We start from the raw sequence: 20756 nt of genomic DNA, 5'->3' as shown, positions 1-20756 counted from the left end.
GCATCTTCTACATCCTCCACATCCTCAACCCCATGAGTTTTCTTGGTCTGTTCCACAGCACTGAAATAATTTGGAATCTTAAAAGACCCAGACAAATGAGGGTCCTCTGCTGGGGAGTGCGAAAGGGAATGTTTTGAAGGAGGTGTGGGTATTCTGTTGTGTCTGAAGACAGAGATGTCAGCGGGGTTTATCCTGTCACCTGCTTCCCAGGAGTTTATTGCTGCCTGGTTCAAACCTAAGTCATGCTGCTCTTGCACCCAGCCCGTGGTTGTCTCTCCCTCCACTGCTGGGATCTTCTCCACCTCGTGCTTCTGCGTGGCAGGCGTTGGCAGGGGTGAGACGGTGTTTTTCACAATCATGACACTTTCAGCCTTGTGCAGCTTATTCTTGAGCTCGACTGCTAGCATCATTGCTAGAAAATAGAGTTTCCTCATATCAGTTTCACGGGTCCAGCCCATGTGATGAATGCTGTGCAGCATCAGCATCAGCTCCTTACTGGTTTTGCCTTCCTGCTCCAGTGGGTGCGGAAAGGAATATGAATTTGTTCTGGAAATGTGATTATTTGGGCTACTGAGATCACCATTGGTGCCGGTCGTGCTCAGGACAACCGCAAGTGTTATGGTTTCATTCTTCTTCAGCGAAGACTCCTTGGGCTTGAGGTTCGATACTGTGCTGGTGTTCCATTTTCTGGTTTGTGCCACTTCCATTATTTCTCCTTGTGTGTTTGCCAGAGGATCTATGAGAGCTGTAAAACACCAAGACAGCAGATCAGTGACTTGACGTCACAAGAAGCTTTCTGCCAAAATACAGAGTCAAAGGTTTGCCCTGAGCAGCAGGCACTTGTCTTTAAGACATGGGAGTGTGTGAACTGAATGGTGGATGTGTTACAGATGGGAAAAGTCTTGTTAAATCAATCAGATTTTCTCATCAGGGCAGAAGAGATTGATGTTCCTCTTCTGGTGTTTCCCAGGTCTCTGTTTGGATTTGTGGGAAACATCCCGGGGGAATGGGTTTGCTGTCAGAGTCTGCTGTCGATACGAGCCAGTGCTGAGTTGCTAAAATTGCCATAAAGCTTTTAAACTCAGAGTGAGCCTGGAAAGCAGAATACCAAAGACAGAGTGTTTGCTCCTGATCAGTTATCCCAGCTAGCCATTCTCCCCGTGGTCAGGAAAACCTGGGATATTTCACATTAAAACGCCTCTGGGTTGTTGTCTGCAACGATCTGCAGTCAGAGTGAGCCCCGATAGCAGGGAGCTGTTGCTCTGCTGATGGATGCAGCTCACATCACCCAGGCCTAGAGGAGGTGTAAGGTGTGGGGATTTGACCCAGAACAATGCAGACAGCCCCAGAGAGCTCCTGCCCCGGCATGCAAAGGGCACACGCTGAGTCGGCAGAGCCAGGATAAGTCTTCGGGAGCCCTACACCAAGGCTGCAAACACAACCTTATCTCTAATCCTGCTCTGCAGATAGCTTAATGCCAGAGCAGGGTGACATGGTCAAGAATATTTACAGATTACAAAAATATTTAGGCTTTTTTTTTCCTGTTAAAATGATAAATTGGACACTGAAATACCTTTGAGTATCCAGCACTAAATGGCTTAGCAGCCTGTTTTCCCTAGACTTGTGACTAGTTTAGGCTCACTTGTCCACATCTAATTTAAAAATGAGTTACCGGGGGACCTTGGAAACCTTACTGTATCTATCTGCAGGAGTCCAGTTTGTTTCTGCTTTGAACAGGAGGATATTTGCCCTGTGCAAAGACTGAGTAGGACAGTGCATTGCTCACGCTGCACAGGCTAACGAGAGAATAACGATGCTTGGTTTTTACCTAATGCCCTGCAAAGAAGATTGGGGTTACTGTCCTCTCTCCTGCACATGGGGGAGAGGATGGCAGAGAGACCAGGCAATTTTCTGAGGTCAGCCAGGTGATTTTTGGAGCCTGTATATCCCACACCCACTCCAACACAGTGTGGATGACAGGAGGTTTCTGCAGAGCTGGCCTAGGGGCATCCATGCTCAGTTATGGGTCTTGGGGTTTCCAGTGTGGGTGGCAGGTGTGAGGTGCAGCTCAGCACATGCCACCTTGCCAGAGCAACACAAACATTACCGGGCCATTTGGCTGTGTCTGTGCTGTGTCTGGGACTCCTCTCGCCACTGAGCTGTGACTAGACAAGGTATGGTGGCACTGAGAAGGCTTAGGAGGTTGTCAGGGGAAATTTGGGGGGCTTATGAGCAGACGGTGCCTTCCAGCGCTTGGGAAGGGTGCTGGGCATGCATGATTTCCTTGGCTAGATGCGCTGTGTGGATTGGAAGCTCATGTGTTTGTTTAGCCCAGCAAGCTATTTCTTCTCAAGATAGTATTTGACACAGAAGATATGTGTAATCGCTAGTAACTTTTCAACCCTTGTTTTTTCCAAGTCATGTGCTCAAAGAGGAACTTTTTGTGCCCGTGGCTCAGGGAGCACAGTTCGAGGCCTCCCGGGTCTCACCCAAGCTGCCTGATTCAGAGGTTTGCGGAGATGAAGCTCCTCTAGAGAGTCCACCCAGATTTAGTGTCCCTGGGATTGGCCAGGAGCCACCAGGCTGGACTGATGCCATTGGGGTGGCCAACACTGCCTGAGAACCCCCACAAAATGGGGCCATGCTACAGCATCTCCTAAAGCTAGAGGAAATGGGGCAGATTTGACGCCTACATTGACGTCAGCAAGCCTACCACACTGGGGAGCACTGGTGGTGCACAGGTTCTTGCACTGGAACTTGATGGTCCTGCATGAGGTTTCGGTGGTGTGCTTCTGGCAGAGGCAGCAGGCCACATCACAGGGCAGTTTGCTAAAGGTAAGAGGTAACTGGAGAAAAACCCAGCATTTCAGTCCATGTTTCCGAGTCCAACCCAGGTAACACACGGATAACGCATCATGGTTTTGTTTCAATTTCTTCTACGGCTCTGGAAAACTTCCCTCACCGCCAATCCCAATGGACAAATATCTTCTACTTTCTAGGAGATGTTTCGAGTAGAAGATAGGCTGCTCCATTGGCATCAAAATGTTGATTTACCTTTGAGAATGAAACTAAGTTCTGAAATACAATTTGAAACAGAAACACACCCCAGCTTGATTTAAAACTTCCCTTTGAAAAACCTGGAACATGTTATCTAAAAGGTGAAATTCTGTTTCTTAGCAGGTGAGTTTGGGAGGTTCTCAAAGTAAATAGCAAACCTTAAGCTTACTGAGGTTATTCTGATTTAGAGGTGGGCAGATTTGTTTCCCAAGTTTTTTCAGCAATTACTATCTGCTGGTGCCTGGGACCCACTCCCTGCATGCTCACAGTGTTTCCAAGTGGATTGTTGTCAGGAGGAGCATGAGCAACGTCTGCTGAGTCACTTGTGTTGCACACAGGTCTCTAAAAGGGTTTGAAAAAACACATTAAATTTTCAGGTGGCATTACCAGAACACTGCTCTGAGAACAAGCCCTGGTCCCTGATGATTGTGATGGTGTTTACAGAGGGAACCACTTCTGCCTAATCAAACAGAAATGATTCAAAACACTATTGGCTTTCTGCTTTAACCTTCTCCTAACCATGGGGTCTGAATCAGGAGGGGATCCTGCAGATCTCGTGGGAGACAGATGGAAAGAGAAAGGATCCCCCAGTTCAAATCCCTCCTCCTGTTCTCCCATGAGTGCAGCTTCAGTCCTTGAGGTGAGACACTTCTCCCCCAAGAGGATGAATCCAGTGTGACCTTGGAAGGAGAGTTTGTATCAGTGAAGAGAGAAAATGCACTGAGCAGCAAGTCAAGGGTATCTGCGGCATAGCGGGGCCATGAGCAGGATCTCTGCAAAAAGCCTGGACATCTTCCTCCCTGAGGAGTCACAGAGGGAGCAGGAGCTGTAGGATGCGGTGAATCGTGATCAGCACCGAGCCTCACCTGCCCTGAGCTGTGTGTGCCAAGGCAGCGGGGGAGGCCCTGCACTGCTGGCACGAGTGCCCCAGGGACTGGGAGCTGCTGGATCCCACCTTCTCAGTGCTCAAGCAGGGGTGGGGGCATTCCCAGACCCTTCAGGCCACTCCACAGCCCGAGACCTGGACAGCCTCTAGTTTTTGGAGTTTGTGTACCAGCTTCTTGGGTGCTTTGCAGCTGAGCACACAGCAGAACTGCTTGGCCCTTGCCTTGTTCTGCTGGTGCTGGGGTTATTTGTGCCTCTAGCAGAATAAGGCTGGGAGAAGAGTGAGATTTGTTACTGGATCTCTGCTTTCCTGAAAACAGGGCACTTGAGAGAGACAACGATCTGAATTAATCTGGTAAAAATGAGTCAATACTTACAGATATTTGACTGAAGGCAGCTTGAAGAATGATGCATCAGCAATAACAGACAGTGGGTTATGGCTTAGGATCCTGAAAAAACAACATACTGCTCTGAGTTGGTGATGGGAAGGACACGGGCTGTGTGGGTAGGGGCACATGGGGATGGACTGTCCACACGTCCTCTTACATACATGGACCCACAAGTCTGGAGAGCCAAGATCAACCAGCTCTGTGCAGCAGGCACTGTAGAAACAGGAGATGGTTAAAACACTTACTGTAGAGTAAAAAAACCCGGTGGTTCCTGGACTGTATAAACTGAGCTAAATCAAAGTAAATTTCCACTAGATCATTGTGAAGTATTTCTGTGATCAAGGAGTTTTTCCTCTTTGCCAGGCTTCATTTCTACTCTGAATATCAGAGAGGCCCAAAGAGATTTGTGCCTGTTGGATCTGATGTGGAATTACACTGAAATCCCCTTTCCAGGCTCCTCTCTACTGTGTAAGTGGTGTAAAGAGGTTTATGGTAGGTAAGGATCCAGCCAAGTTTTATGGATGGCAGATGGGGATTTGGCTGAACAATTTTTACTCAAACCTCTGCAAAGAATTTCCTTTCAAGTGGAGAACAAACATAGGAAATTTCAGCCTGAAGATAAAAATTTGGCTCAGTGCTAGGCATGTGAGGAAGGGCCTGGGATGAAGGCTAGAGGCACGAACAGATGCTAATGGGCTGATTCACAAAATACATCAGGTCCTGATTATCTCCAGCTAAAAGAGCAAGAGCTGGAGAAGTGCTTCTTCTGGAAAGCACAACATCCCTTTCTTTCCTCCTCCTCACACCTCCTCTTTGCTTCCCTCCACCAAGGCTTTGATGTTATTGGAGTCTGACTTTCCATATTTTCTTACATTTCCACTGTCCATAAACTTTTACTCTATTACTGCATCCAGTCAGGAAAAGCTGTGGCCTAGTCCTATAGGAACTGTCGTTCATAATTTATTCTGCCACCTTATTTGGTGCATCACGTGTGAAGTATTGCACTTTTCAGGAGAGCGGGGAGGCTGTGGCCTTTCCTTATGGAGACGAACCCTGAGTAGACAAAAGGCCCTGCCTGGCTTCCCACTTAGTTCAGGCCCAGATGGAAACGATGATCCTATCCCTGAGGGCTCCTTGATAGAACCGATTATGGATTAAGTCATGTTTTCTCAAGATGCCAAAAGAACAAAGTTTCCTTTTTGTGGATGTTTTTGAGACCTTTTACTTTTAAATGCAATACATGCAAAGTGACATTTTTGGCTAGAGATGTGGGTCACATCCCATACGCCTCATCACCCTGCCTCTTCTCCCTTCTCCTTTCTTATCTATCCCCCTGGGCTCCCACTGCTGCTGTTTTAACCCGGTGTTGGTTCAAGGAAGCCATGGAGAAGGTGGGCAGGCCAGGTGAAAGTGACTTTCAGGCTGCAGACTCTTGGTGGACCCTGGATGACATCCGTAGTAGGATTCAGTGCTTCAGAGAGAGCAAATCTGCTCTTCCCTGCTGTCACAGCAGGGTCCCACTCTGATTGACCTTCAGACCTTGTTACACTTAGAGCTTCTGTAAAAACTGCATCCCATGCCATGCCTGGAAAGTGCCATTCTGGATCTGCATGACGAGATTTCCACCAAGGTTTCTGGGGAAAAAGAAAATCACAGAAATGAATCAGGTCTGTCCTACAGGAAGCTGGAGAGAAGTGGTATTGATTGGTAGGAAATATGCAAATCCAAGGTAGAATAGGGAGGAAACTACCATTTTCTCTTTTTTTTTTTCAACCTGTCAAGGAGAGGAAATGAAGTGCACATGTGCTTAATCTATTTCTGTTCCAGGATACAACAAACGTTCAAGAAATGGCTTCTATTATGGCTGCGTTTGGAGAACCATGCTCTGATCTCTCATCCTGTTGTGGGTCATCCAGTCATCCGCATTGATCTCTTTAGGTAAGTTAGTCTTTTAGCAGGAGAAATTTAGTCATTGTTCTAAAAATAACAGGAACATTTTCTAGCACAAAAAGGTTTATGAATGCAAACAAACCAGAAAATACACTAGAAAGAAACTTTCATAACTCACATAAGCTGCAAAAAAGGAAGTGGCTCAAAAGCATGTTCTTGAATCTACAGGATTTTATTGTAAGATAAATCCCTGTTAAAATTAGAACATGAAATGTTAATTACGTTTGCACTGTCATGTTTACTTTCATTTGCTTTGACACTGGCAGCATATATGTTACACGGCTCTGATTTCACACCGTGTTTATATCTGATATTAGCTTGCAGGGGTGCATAACCTGTGATAACCCTCCTGACTGGAGGTGGCTTTCATCTCAGTGATGTTTTTCTAGCTCTGATTCCACCAGAATTATTCTAGGGCTTGATTTTCCTTTCTGATAACAGAAAATATTCTTTATGCAGGCAGAGTTTAGCAGCTGAGGATGCGTTTGCATGGACCACAGGGATACGTGACCCTCCGGATGTGCCACAGAGATGCAACCTGCCTTCCCCTGGTGCCATCGGTGCTTTGCTTGCTGAGGTCAGCCAGAAAAGCCTGAACAGCACCTCTTGTCTGAGGGCTGAGGGACAGGCTGGTAACCACACGTGTGACCAAAATGGTTGTTTTTCTCTTAATCACATTTTTTACCACATTTGGTGAAAATGTTAAAGGGACCCTATTAAAGATGCAAAATCAAGAACATGGAAGTCTGGAAAGGGCACAACAAAGGGGTAACCTAAACTCCACTTTCCTGCCCAGCTCTGCTGTGAGACATGTGTCAACACTCAGCTGCTGCGGGATTCACCTGGCCTAGCTTTAGAAATCAAAAGGCTCCTTGTCTCAGCCTGAATTAGCTGCCTGGGCTTGTTCTGCAGCAAACAGCAAGAGAGAAATATTTTTGGGGAGTGATTCATCCCCTCCTCTGACAGGTTCCCAAGATCATTTGGGTGAATGGGAAGTGCCTGTTCCTCTCCAGGGAAAATGAAGAGAGCCTGAACAATTATCTTAATCCTAGGCAGTTATTAGGCATCTAAAATGCATAAGGTTTCTTCTGCAGGAGATGGCCTTGCTACTGGAGAGGGTATTCAGAGAGAGCATTGGGGAGCAAATGCAGTGGGGTCTGGACCTCCCAGGGAGGCAGCCGGGTGGTGGGAGGAAGGTCTTTGCATGTGCAGTCTTAGAAGTACTTAGGAGAGTTCAGTTTTCAGCCCTGTGGAAGGGGAGTGTGGCTGGAAGCCTGTTTCTTCCCAACCTGACTCATTTAGCCTGCAACCCACATCCTGCAGAACATGCTTTCTGCTTTTAAGTTCCTGGATCTTTCTTTTCTATGATGTAGGGCACACGTGCCTGCTAAAGAGACACAGGGAGGGGGGAGCTAGTGTGGGCAGTGGGCCCCAGCACTGGCACTACCTTGTTTTCCACCATTCCCCAGCACTGAGACAAGGTCTAGATGCAGCCCTAGGGCTGGCTCACCACAGGAGCAGCTCCAGAAAGACCAAGACCACCCTGGACTTGGCTCCTTCCAAGCCAATGTGCATTCTAGAAAACACAAACCCTCCTTTTTTGTGGGAAAACTGCAAGCACGTAAGGGTCACAATAAATAACACTGCAAATGGTGATGGAGCTGAGATACTTGCAATGATTGATAAATATGAGCACCAGAGGGGATTTTGGGACAGTGTGCTCATTTCAGCTACTCTAACAACAGAGGAGTGGGACCCAAACCATGACCCTCACGAGCTAATTCCAAGCCAGGGCTTCCTTTGCTGTCAGCTTTTTCACATGAGTAGTACTTTTATCTTTGAGATGAGGTTTGTGTTGAGAAATGACTCTACCTGTGTCTCCTCTGAGGCTCAGGTAATCTGGGCTCTGAGCACTAAAGCTCTGAGCCTGCACGGTGGGATTTATTTCTGCCTCTTAGCCTTTAAGATAAGAGAGTGTGACAGCAGCCAAGCAGAGGACAGAACAGGACAAGATTCTGCCGTTCTTGTCTCACACTTCCTTTGCCTGCACCGCACAGGAAACCCCCAAATATGTAAAAAACTGAACTTCAAAGAGAAATAAACCTCTAACACTGCTTTTCTCCCTTCCAGACAGTGTTAGAGACAAGAGTGCTTGTTGCAATTTCATGACATTGTGTGGACGAAGATGCACATTTGTTTCTCCTCCAAGAAGAGGGGGGACTCAGCTGGATACAGCCCTGAGCAACCTCATTGATTTTTTTAATAGAAAAAACCTGTGCTAGCTCTGAGGTTAACCCTGCTCAGAGCTGGAGGTGGAAGCAGAGCTCTCCCAACCTCAGTTCATCTGGGATTTCATCAGAGGAAGGGGTAGTGCAGGCTTCTCTCTTTCCACCTGGGATAATCACAAGAGGGGCTATCCCAAGTGATCAGCAATATGGGGCTCTGCCTTCACCTCAGTGGAGGTCTTTTCACCCAAACCCTAGCAGAAGCAAGGCATACATGGGCTTTGCCTTGCTCTAGGTGGTTCTCATCCCAAAAATCTTGGTCTTCAGATAAACAGAGCCAGAGGCAATCTCTCAGGGTGTGCGTTAGCTTGGGGTTGACTAGCAGTCATACAGCATCTGTGAGAAAGGGCAGCAGCCTCCTTCCCTTGGTTGGATTTGGGGAAATGAAAACTGCATTGTGGCCCTACGGGAATCCTCCTACCATGCACTATTGCCGCAGCAAGACACCCAGCTCTGCTCCGTCTGGAGCCTGAAACTGAGGAGGAATAAAGCACACTTGCATGGGGGTGGGCTGAGCAGCAGGGCTCCAAGCGAGGGGGAGGCAGTAGACCACCATGGCGGGCAGGGGATGGTACCTACAGGTGCATCAGCAGGAGCAGACCCTCCAGTGAATGCCTCTTCAGTGCCCACAAATCATTGTCCTGGAGAACTCTGGAATGAGACAAACAGACATTTACTGTTCCACCAGCTGCTCTCCAGGAGGAAACAGAATTTTCAGGGGAAAATATCCTGCAGTAGCTTTACTAAACCATCTTTGAGTCACTACAGGGATTATCACCACTCATCTCAGGAGCAGGCACTTGCTCCTTGCCTGCTGAAGCTAGCTGTGACCTGATCATTGATTAAATAGGCACAGGGATGGCACCGTAGAATGGAAGGGACACAGCTCATGGCACTTCTTGCCATCCCAGCAAACCCCGGGGATTCACACCCCTCCTCGCTGAGCTTTGAGTTCAGATGGAAACCGTTTGTGTGGGTGCTTGTGCTTGTCATACCCTTGGCTCAAAAACCAGATGAAAGGATTGAAAATACTTGAACTCCTAACATTTTAAACCCTAGAGGATACTTACAAGTGCTCAGCCCATGGGTATTTCCTCCATACGTTTTTCGATGGAAGAAATTGAGTTGTGAGTGAAATCTCTGCAAAGAAATGATTGACACTGTCACCCCTAAGAAAAACCCCTTCCCTGCAAATTCGGCTGCTGAGGTGGAAGCGGATTTTGTCTGGAAATGCAGCAGCATGGCCAGCCTGGCTTCACGCCTCAGCGCAGCAGCATGAGTCCCCCCAAACCAAAGACATCTCCTGTCAGTGACTCTCTCCTGGGTGTGCCGAGAGAGGGTATCGGGAATAAAAAGCTGAGGAGGGGAAGATGGAGGGGGGCTGGTGGGGCGGACTGCTGCCAGTACTCACAGGACAGAGAGGGCCCAGTGGTGGGTGGACGGGGGCACGCTGGGCAGGGCGGCATGGCTGCAGTTGAGCAGGCGCCGTTGGCAGCGGCAGGGGAGCGGGCAGGGCCCCCTGGGCTGCCCCAGGCCACTGGCTGCCGCCAGCAGCAGCACCAGGAGAAGCGGGCGGCCGGGCCAGGGCAGGCCCGTGGCGGAGCAGGCCCGGCCCGTGGCGGAGCAGGCCCGGCCGGGGGTCACCGGGCAATGGGGAGGCCGCAGGCCTCAGCCGGGCACAGGCCTCGCTGTTGTGGCCTCTCGCCTTACGGCTCAGAGCGGGGTCTGGGGCTTTGGGCATCTCCACCATCAAGAGAATATAACAGAATAGACTATAAATACAATCCTCACTGAAAACTTGCCCCAGTAGAGGATTTACTGCAGCCCATGGAGGGCTGGTCCCTCCCTCCTGTATTCTCCCTTGCTGCATCTTGCTTCCCACTTGGATTTCTCTAAATTCACCATCCAGCCATCCAGGCTTCACCTTTGCCTTCCCAGTTAAAAAGCTCACCTGGTATCAGGTGTTTTTCCCTGGAGCAAATCCCCCCTTTCCTCTCCTTTTTGATAAAACAGGCCACACTCCTCTCAAGAGGGATCTCAAATCATTCCTGTGGTCTTCCCTGACCTCTCCCAGAATCATCTTTCTTTCCAAAGAGAGGTCAAAAAATCTGAGCAGGGGTTTGTTATCAAATAAGCATTCCCCTCCACCACACACCCTCATGATTTGGGGAGCCTGACGCCCCTTCCCATTGCTTGTGCCACTTCTGAGGTTCATTCATCACATTGGGTTACAAATTTTTACTTAATTTAATGAAAAAACAGTTCAAAATTAGAAAGAATATTTGCTTTACATAGTGATAATGTCCCAGCAACTTATAGTTGAGGCTCAACACATGTTACAAGACTGAGGCTTATTTCTTGAAAAGACATTTCACTTAAGAAAAATACTTTTTTCTGTGCCTGTGCAGACGTGTGTAAGTACCACAGCTACTCCTGCTGGTTAAGACATCTCCTTCTGCTGTCTCCGGCCTTCTCCTGCAGATCAGAGGGAACCTGAACCCTGCTCTTGCAGGGAGGGGCTCATTCCTTTTATTTTTCTGTAAGTGCTATGCACATCTGTTACACTGTCTAAATAATAATCATGCAGCTAAGCTGGCTTCCATATATAGCTGACCTGGATAAGTTGACAGGAAAATACTTCCTCTCCAAAACCAGCATATATTTTTGGGCTTAATTTTAGTAACACTAGGTTTATTGCCCATTTCTTTTGCTGTTACGTATTTGGAGAAAAAGAAAGCATTGGATATGACGCACATGTCATTTCACAGCATTAGACTTTCATTCCTAATCAAACACTGCCGAACTTCTGGAAACGACGTGAAGACAGAGCTGCACTAATTAGATCGCATCTCCTAGCTATGAAGCTCATCATCAAAACTGACATCAGACAAAACTTCTTCTTCAAGGTCAAACTGTTTCAAGGACAATTCATTGACCTGGGAAGAGAAATCAAGAGTAAATTTCTTTCCAACATATTTTAACTTCTTTCCTTTGCACCTGGAAATAATATATTTTTACCATGTACAAAAGACAGCCTCCCTAAAATTCACCAACTCAGGAACATTTCTGTTTTGGAAAGACTGACCGATATCACAAGGCAATGAACCAAAAGGACACCCAGCAGCTTTCCTCCCAAGCAAGTCATGCTGAATTCCTGTCTGTTCCTCTTCCTACCAGGCTGGAAGGTGCCTTGTGGAGAGAGAGCACTGAATTACCTCCCACACACCATCGCAAGGGAAGTGAGCCGGCAGAGGAGGTGAGGGATGACTTCTCATAAAAGAGAGGTTGGAGAAGCAGCAGGCTTTCTGTTTGACTTAGCTTCTCACTTCTCTTATGGTCAGTACTTGTTAGGTCAGCTCTCTGCAGGTTTAAAAGAGGTCAGATAGAAGGGGCTGTACGGAGGACAATGCAGAGAGAGAACAAATCAGCAGAAATTTCATCTTCTCAACTGATTAAAAAAATATCTGATGGATGTTAGTTACTTCACAGACCAAAATGCTCCTATTTTACTGCTACTCAGTAAGAAGGGAAGGTAGTTCTGCCCATGGACGCTACGTGACTCGGTGTCAGCAAATGGAACAGTGTGTCACAAGGTTTGTCAGACACTTCCCCCATGCAGACTGCAGGAGGAGTTAGGCACCACGCAGCCCAGTGCTGAGGCACCATGTGAGAGCCATGCTTGCTTTCAAAAAATCATCTGTCAGTGGTCTCCTCCCGGCAGTTGTTTTCAGACTAAGTGAGATGAAAATCCTCTGCTCATGACTGGCTGCATGCAAAGGCTGGTACACAGAACTCATCTCACTAAGCACGATGATTAAAGTTTTACTGTTGTACCAGGGATTTTTGTTCAGTGCATGCTAACAGATCCCAGAATTACCTGCAGGGATTTCCAAAGCTTTTAACAATCATTCCCTCTGGGTAAGGATAAGTTTATGAAGTACATTTCTAGATGTGGAGTTTGATTTATTTAAGGACTTTTTTAAAAAAAAAAATAATTGATTTAATCTACTGTGACTTTACCAGGATTTTCACTCTCACAGATTCTCTGAAGAGCAGTCCTGGACACTGTCATGTGAGAGACTTCTCAAGCTGCACCATAACAGTCCTGTACCCTAACTGCTTGCCTTCCTGTGTCATCTAAAATATACATGCATTTCTGCACAAAGATACCAAAAAATGTAGGAGTTTTAAAACCTTAGCATGCTGTACAATTGCAAGATTTAATTACTTCCTGGGATTTAAGATGAGGTAATTGCTGCATAAAAGGAGGATGTCAGAGGCTCTAACAGTTAACAGCTGTATTTCTAGTCCCTAGATGTAACATAGAGATTCTGTGCAAAAGCTAGCTATCCACTGCTTTTACCTGAACAAGCCCCTTCAGCTCCTCTTCTGTTAAGGCATCTGTGGGCTCCTCTTGGGAGGAATTGTACTCCACAGCCACTTTCCCATTCTCTGAAACAGAATGAACAGGCAGAGACACAGTTAGTTACTACTGTATGTAACAACAATAAACCTACCCTAAACTCCACATGGGACAATTCTGCTTCATAATGGCTGTGAGAGTGAGTGGCTGGTTGGTCTGAATGCCTGTGCTTCTTTCTCTGGCCTACCTGCCCGTCTTTTCTGCAGAAAACCAAACGGCTCTTACTAAACAGAATGGAAACTGAAATTGAGGAAGCAGAAATCTATAGAGAGGATGGAGCATGTTAATTACTGGTCTCTGCGTGTGTGATGGATCAGAAGGCAGGAAGCACTGCAAACCATCTGAATCCAGACACCCACCATTCAGAAGAGGACCTTAAAGAACCTGGGGGAGGAATCGGGCAGGTGGAAGGCCCCTCGCTGTAAAACGAGGATAGCAGCACTGACCTGACCCCATCAGGGTCTCTCCTGATACGCATAAAAGACTAAAGTACTCAGATACCACATAAACAGGTGTCACCTAAAAGCTCAGAGAGAACAAGATCTGGAACCCGGAGAAGGTAAACCTAGCAGTTCCTGGGTAGGCACAGAGCCAGCTTCTATGATTGAAAACTCGAAGGAGATAGTAGTCCCAAAGAAGCAACACTGAGCACAGGAGTGGGGCACAGACCTTTGATGACATCTGGCTGGCTTGGAACCAGGGCAGGAACATGCAAAGTGCTGCAATTCAGTTCATGTTACCCCTGGAAGCAGATCCTCCTCGCGTTCAGCATGCACATGTAGTGTTAAGAAGCTCTCCCTGCCAGCACTCACACTCTTGGAATTTGGAGTTTCAATGACTTATCATAAAACAATCTGACCTCCTGTCAGATTTTCCTTTCACTCTCATAACTCATAGGGTGGAACCACTCTGTTAAATCATTAGAGACCACAACACAAGTTTAATTTTGCACAAGACCCCGCAAACTTCAATAAATCCCAAGAAAGGTTCAGAGAAAAAGAATTAATATCAATTACCATGAAAGTTATGACATCATTAGCCCAAACACCCCAGCGTTTAATATAAAAATAGGCCTTACCTAAGACTATGAGGAGTATCTTCTGAAAGGCACTAGACAAAGCTTTCCCCACTGCGAGTTTCTGAACTCTTCTTGTGGCTGTGACAATCTCAAGAGGATCTGAACACAACAAGCAGCATGTTATTGATATTAAGATGACACTCTGCATATGAAGCACACCAGCTGTGTCGCAGTAGGAAACATAACCAAACACAGCTTTATGGATCTGAGAAGAAAGCTGCTTATGTTCTGGGAGTCGTCAGCAGCCTGGCAGCACCCTCGCAGGGGCTTTGTGTGCCAACCCACAGCAGCAGCACATGATCCTCAGGCCTGTGTCAGGACCCTGCCCAGGGCAGTGCAGAGCCCCGCCGGCACCTGGGCTGTGCCACAGACACAATTACAAGGCATTTTCACACCAGAAAGTGGCTGTGATGGGGAATGAATAGCTGCAGGCAAAAGGGAGAGAACAGAGGGTAGGAAAGTGATACTGGTGTGAAGCAGGGAGGGAACAGGCTGCTCTGTATCCCTTGCTGCATAGCACAGCAGCTCACAAGGCTCTGCGCAGATCCTTGTCTCCACCTAAATTCTGACACTTTATCAGACCCACAAGCTGTGCCAAAGCAAGACTGACCAGTGTCTGCAACAGCTGTTAAGAGAATTCCAGCTGCATCCAAAACATACCTTCACCATTTTCTACATCTGCCTCGCCAAGGGCAACTCCCCTGGTGTGTACCCCATGGTTGGGCAGTGTCACCTCTACAGCACACAGGTATTTCACAGATCGCTTCTGTAATGTCTTGCCCAGTTCCTCGTTCTCACCATCAAAGCCAGATACATTCTGCAGCTGTTGGGAAGACCACAGCTAATTAATTTCAATTAAATAGGAAGGGGATGTTATGACCACTTAGGCCTACGCCTGCAGACCACAGACCTCTGCACAGCCTGTGACTCCAAGGCAGAAGCACATGGTGGAGGCAGAGCAGGGATGTTTACTGTTTTCACCCTATTTTAGAAATACCTCATAGTCTCCAGCCTCTGGAAATCTCAGTCAGTCACTTTCAGCACATCAAGACTACTGTCAGGCCTGCTGCTGCTTTAATCACAGCTGCCCCCATTTTTATTAACAGAAGCCAAGCTAGTGCCATCACTCATAGCAATTTTCTCTTCCCTAGACTTTCAAAATACCCCTACTTGTGGTCCAAAACACAGCTCCTGTAGCTGTCTATTATTTGCTGATTTAACGACAATTCTTCTTATTCCACCAAAAACTCTAATTAAGAAGAGGATGAGGGGAAGGACGATGGATAAATATAAAGGGTCCCTTACTGTGATAATGCGACTGGACCAGCCGTTAAAACCAAGGTAGTGGTTGGCCAACTCCTGGCACTTGTTGCTGCTGAGGGCAAGGGCTTGTTGCTGAAACCCCTTCTGCTTGGTGCAAACACAAACCTGTCCAGGAAAGAAGAACCCTGGTTAGACAGGCTTTGCTTGTAAGGTTCCCACTGCAGACACACCACTGACAGCTCCAGGAGAGTCATCTGGAGGTAGCCTATTCTCTGATCGCATGCATGTTTCTGACATCCATTAGATATTTTTTTACACAGGCCTGCAAATTATTCCAGAGGAGGGATGCTGCCGTGTTACTGCTTAAATACTATCTGGGAGCTGGTGGTGGGGGACATCACCGCAGGGGTAGAGCCCAGCCACAAATTAGAAAACTTTTTGCATACGGAGCATCACTAAGATCTACATGTATTTCATGTGATTTTACCCTGCTGCTGGAGGTCACAGTGATGAGTCCTGCAAGTTTCTCTCCTGGGGCCATTCTGCTTACCTTCAAGGGAGATTTCTGAAACAGTCTTTGCCCACTGCACGCGTGCTGGGCTCTGCTGGCATCTCCAGCTGAATAAAACTTGATGATGGCGTAATACCCAGGCCCTGCCACAGCAGCATTTCTGTGTGCTCGCACGGAGTAGAGCAGCCCAAATTTGGAAAATGCTGAAAACAGGGAATGCTGAGGAAAAACAAAGAGAAAAAAAGGGTCTTTTGAAATATCTATGTGTGCTCCAGGTGCTGAGCAACAGCGACAGAGAGAGAACTACTCACAAGACCTAATTAGCTGGAAAACAAGGAAAGTTTTTGCTACTGTTTAAGAGCAATAAGCAGCAACACTGAAGATGAGTGTGTCTCTATAAAAACGCTCAGCCTGGCTGGACCTCTGACCCAGACGATGTCTCATCTTCATTATCATCCAGCCTCTGCACCCGGAGCAGAGCAAAGGCAGACAGGGGATTGAAGATCCCAGACTGCCTCGTGCTCTCTGACATCCTTTGTGTGGGTGCACTCTTTGCTGAAGCTTTCAGTGAAACACTGCACAATACTTTGCAGGCAGACTAACGGGGTTTTTCTTCTCTCTTCCACCTGGTATCTTTGCAGGTTTGCTGTGCAGACCACAAAACCAGGCATAGCACAGGGGCAGAAATCATCCTGGGGTGGCCTGACACCCCCTCGGGGTTTTCCTGCGCCCAGCATGCCCCTGGGATACAAGAAAACTAAAAAATGATTAAAAACTAAAAAGGGAGGGATTTAAAAATATATTATTAGCACACAGGTGAAACCAACAGTACAGATGGGGGGGAAGTGGGGTCTTAGCTCCATGAGGGAGAGGCATCATGGGGGGTCCTGGTCCCCACTCCTCAGCCCTGGGGGGATCCCGGGCCCCGCTCCTTGGACCTGGGGGGAGCTGGGCCCCTCTCTTCGGCCCTGAGGGGGGGCCAGGGCCCTGCTCCCCAGCCCCACTCCTCCGCCCTGGGGGGGGTGACCGGGCCCCGCTCCCCAGCGCCAGGCGGCTGCTGGGCCCCGCTCCTGAGGCCCATCCCGGCTCCTCGCCTCACCTCCAGGCCCGGCTCCGGCTCCAGCCCCCAGACCAGCAGCGTCTGGGCGCTCCCCGTGGGCACCCGGAACTCCAGCACCTCCGCCATGCCGGGGCGGCCCGGCCTCCGCCCGGCCCCCGGCCCGCCCCGCGCCCGGCCCCGCTCCCCGCCTCGGCCATGAGTGTGAGGGGAAAAGCCCCTAAATCCACCCCTAAAAGCCCCTAAATCCACCCCTAAAAGCTCCTAAATCCACCCCCCAGCCCCACACCCGCCCTGCCCGGGCAGCGGCTCGTCCCCCCCCCGTCCCCCCCCATCCCCAGCGGCCTGTCCCCTCAGCCCCCCGAAAGCCGGAGACGTGTCGGCAGGTAGAGGGTTTATTCTTCGATTTTCTTTACAAAGAGCGGGGCAGCCGTGGCCAGCGAGGGGCCGGGGCGGGTGGGAGCCGTCCCCGGCGTCAAACGGTGCAGTTTCCCTCTCCGTAGCGCCGGCACTTCATCACCTTCAGGTAGGTCTCCACCTTGTGCAGGTCCTTCTTGAAGCAGGAGAGCAGGCCGTAGTTCTTCAGCAGGGCGTCCTCGTTGCGCAGGTGGATATCGAATTTGTCGTAGGTGGGTTTGAGGATCTGGGGACCCCGCGGGCTCCGGTCCTCCAGCTCCTGCGAGGGGATGGAGAGGTGCTGGGGAGGCGGTGGGGGCCTGGCGATGAGCATCCTCCAAGGGGCCCATTGCCAAGGCTTTGGCTTCAGAGGAGTTGGAGGTGTCGTCGTCCCCCCCCCCCCCCCCAGTCATATTTCAAACATACTTTTATGTGTTTACAGGAAGGGTAGTTACGCTACACAAAGTGCTGCCAGTAAGAAGGGAACTGGGCACAAGGAGGGAGGGAGGGAGCGAGGGAGGGAGGGAGGGAGGGATGTGTCTTTTGAGGTGTTAAGGGGAAAGTTGCAGGGTCTCTCCATAGCTACTCTAGCTAAGGAGAGGGGGGACTGAGCAAATAACTCTCTTCTCCTGCTTTCCCAGTGAACAAAGTTCTAATCAAGACCCAAGGCACGTACATCTGGAGCTCAGAGGTTTGCAACCTGCCATTCCTCCTGCCCTGCTTTTCTCACTAGCTGGGACAGGACTTTTTGGTTAAGTAAACAGTGTTGTAAATGGATGAAATGTGATTATTTGTCTAGTTTCTGTGTACTGCTTCCCAGTGCCCAAGCACATATCAAATGGAGAGCAAAATCTGGAAACGGTACTGATACATATACCTACTTAATCCAGCTGAAGTGCCAGGATGAAAGATCTCTATTTACTCTCATGGCCTGACTTTCAGAGTTATTTAGATGCTAGAAGATGTAAATAATTGTCCAGATTAATTTCTCACAGTTACAGGTCTTGGAGCTCTAGCTGCATGGTGGTGTTGGCAAATAGACTTAGTTAGAGAGTGAGCATAACTGAAAAGGTGTCCTGGCAAATAATAAGTGATTTCATTTAAAATAAGAAAGCAAAACTAAAGAGTGACCCTTGAAGAAGGTCACTCTCCAGCTCTCAGCTGTCTGGGTGCTGTATTAATATGAGAGAAGCATCAGAGTATAGGCTTCCATCTGTATGGATTTATATGCGCTGTTTATATAAAATGTCATGAGTCCTTAAAGCCAGGTTGCAAACTTGGCAAAATTTACGCCACTTAAAGTATTTTGCATGGAAATGTAGCAAACATCCTTATGTTACTGATTGTACAGGAGATTTAACTGACAGAGTATTCTTTGGTGCTGGGTTTGGAAAGACTTTGGGTCTGGGCTGTTGCGATGTTCGTGGTCTGTACTGCTATCTGAGTGGTTATGGCAGTGCTATTAACATTTGTTACGTGTTTTCTTATACTCCCCAGCGATGAAACTTGTGCAGTGGGTTGTCATGATCTCATTATCTTAAGGTAAGCAAGGTCCAAGGGATGCCACTGGTCTTGAGAGTGGAAGGTGGAGAGATTTCTCATGGTGTTTGGATCCTGTGGAAGACTCTGAGAGCTGAGTGTCCTCTGTCTAGGAGATCTCTGTTATTCTGTAATCATGCTACATGCTCCAACTTACCCTCATGAGAGCTTGGATCCCTTCTTCCAGGTCCTTTAGTTTTTCGTACACTCTGTCTGAGGTGCCGAAAACCAGATTGTTTGTGAACACTTTGCTTAAGTATTGTACCGGGGTCAACCAGGACTGGATGAGAACCAGTGAAAACCGAAGCAGCTCCATGTCCTGAAATTAAGAAAAGAAAGGATCGAAGCTATGCAGATGAGGTATTTGGTAGAGTTACTTCTGTGTCCTGCTCCCTCTGAAACAGCCCAGAGGTGACCCAGAGATGTGCCACTTCTTTGGGCTTCAGCAGATACAGACAAGTTTGCAAGCTGAGGAGCACCACCCAGCCATATGTCCTGTGCAGATAATAGTTTTTCTCATCTTTGGGATGGGAATATAACTTATAGTGTAACCTGGACGAGTCTTTCTTCATGCAGGGTTTAAATAGTAAAAAAGGGAGAGGAGGAATGAAGCACTGAAGTGCTCAGAGATGGAAACCCTCTGTTCCTGTACTGAAGCACAGCTGGGCTCTTCCAATAGGCCTGTGCTTACCCCAGGGGAGAGAACTTACTGATTTCTGCTGGGCATCATCCTTCCCCGTGGGAGCAGGGATGGTTTCCGAGTAACAAAATGCTGCCTGGGAATTTTTGTTGGCGTGCCTTTGGTCCTCTGGAATATAGGTGCGTTCCTGTGGAGACATCCCGAATACAGTCAGATCTGTTGCCCATGTACAGGGAGAAGATCATGGACACTTCCCCAAGCTGTCCTGGTTACTCTTTGCAAGAAATAAGTGTGAGACTTGAGGTGTCTCTGCAGAGGGTTGGCAGACAGGAAGCAGGAGTTATGCTGAGACAGTAGCTATTGGACATAAAGGTCTCCCTCTCACTGAGTGAAGGTGCTAAGGTGAATGCAAAACATGCTTGGACTGGGTTCTTCCAAGGAGTAGATGACCCCAGGGACAGCTCTTGCCAAAGCTCATGCCAGCTCCTGGCAACAGGAGAAACTGGATACTTTTAAGTACTCAGAATCACCCAAGGCCAAAGGTGACTGGCACAGGAAGGTCTTGCAAAATATCTGTGCCATCCCCCCCTGGTTCCAGAGCCAGGTTTCTCTGAGCGAGCTGGCCATGTGCAGTAGGTTTGGACGTGGGCAGCGATGGCCCTGAGAGGGGCTCTGCAGGACCAGAGGTGGGGGCAGAGAGCTGAGAGGAGACAAGGTCCAGGCGATGGGACCTAATATGTCCAGTCCTATTAAGACCCTTCTGCCTCATCAAGAACTGACAGAGAAGACACCCATAGTTGAAAAGGCTCTTTCTAGGAAGTTACACCATCCTGAATCTGTCAAGCTAACGTGGAGGAGATGCCTGGAGGCCACAACACTTACGAACTCCTTGTATGTCTCGGCAGCCAGGAGATGAAGGTGCTGAGCCCTCACCACAGCGTTGGCAAACAGGTTGGAAAGGGGCATGGCCGGGAAGGTGGCAGCTTCCTGTGGCCACTGCAGTCCCAGAGTGATCACAGCAATGAAGAGAGGAGAAAACCATGACCCTGCAGCACAGCGGAGAGGAAGGGTGATAGCAGTCCTGCAGGGACCATGCTGAGGAGTGGGGTGGCACCTGGAAATTAATCCCCAGCCTCTTCTGTCTGTGCTGACTGAGGACTCACCTTCCTTGATGTCTTGTTGGACTCTGTGGGTGAGCTTAACCCTTCCCAAAATCAAACGAAATCCTATCCCCTTCCACTAGGTGTGCCCTTGGGGCTTGTGCTGTGCCCAGTGCCACAAGC

At 48.4% G+C, this 20756-nt stretch overlaps 2 protein-coding genes and 1 long non-coding RNA gene across 5 annotated transcripts; 1 reads left to right on the top strand and 2 right to left on the bottom strand.

The window, feature by feature from the left end:
• Positions 1-5464: 5464 nt before the first annotated feature.
• On the bottom strand, positions 5465-17041 carry RDM1 (RAD52 motif containing 1). 3 transcript variants are annotated; one of them, XR_012635162.1, is made up of 10 exons: positions 16941-17041; positions 15881-16060; positions 15373-15495; positions 14728-14890; positions 14068-14166; positions 12930-13018; positions 11321-11502; positions 9637-9706; positions 9146-9217; positions 5465-5965 (listed from the first exon to the last, which is right to left on the bottom strand). XR_012635162.1 is itself a non-coding variant. In XM_074926629.1 (7 exons), exons 1-7 carry the CDS (start codon positions 17025-17027, stop codon positions 11419-11421), a joined length of 825 nt encoding a protein of 274 aa, XP_074782730.1. In that variant the 5' UTR covers positions 17028-17041; the 3' UTR covers positions 10789-11418. The 3 variants fall into 3 exon arrangements, 1 of the variants encoding a protein (XP_074782730.1); XR_012635163.1 differs by lacking the exon at positions 9637-9706; XM_074926629.1 differs by lacking the exons at positions 5465-5965; positions 9146-9217; positions 9637-9706 and having other exon boundaries at positions 10789-11502.
• A 250-nt stretch (positions 17042-17291) lies between these two features.
• Positions 17292-20568, bottom strand: GH1 (growth hormone 1). The gene is made up of 4 exons (XM_074926624.1): positions 20356-20568; positions 19544-19660; positions 18991-19152; positions 17292-17574 (listed from the first exon to the last, which is right to left on the bottom strand). Exons 1-4 carry the CDS (start codon positions 20437-20439, stop codon positions 17374-17376), a joined length of 564 nt encoding a protein of 187 aa, XP_074782725.1. The 5' UTR covers positions 20440-20568; the 3' UTR covers positions 17292-17373.
• Positions 17314-18984, top strand: LOC141970202 (uncharacterized). The gene is made up of 3 exons (XR_012635161.1): positions 17314-17424; positions 17936-17985; positions 18792-18984. It is a non-coding gene; the product is annotated as an uncharacterized LOC141970202 (long non-coding RNA).
• Positions 20569-20756: the final 188 nt, after the last annotated feature.

The sequence above is a fragment of the Athene noctua genome, chromosome 25 (assembly GCF_965140245.1).
Source record: "Athene noctua chromosome 25, bAthNoc1.hap1.1, whole genome shotgun sequence".
In the NCBI taxonomy this organism is placed as follows: domain Eukaryota; kingdom Metazoa; phylum Chordata; class Aves; order Strigiformes; family Strigidae; genus Athene; species Athene noctua.
The sequence above is the reverse complement of the archived record's forward strand: the minus strand, read 5'-3'. Positions and strand labels throughout refer to the sequence as shown.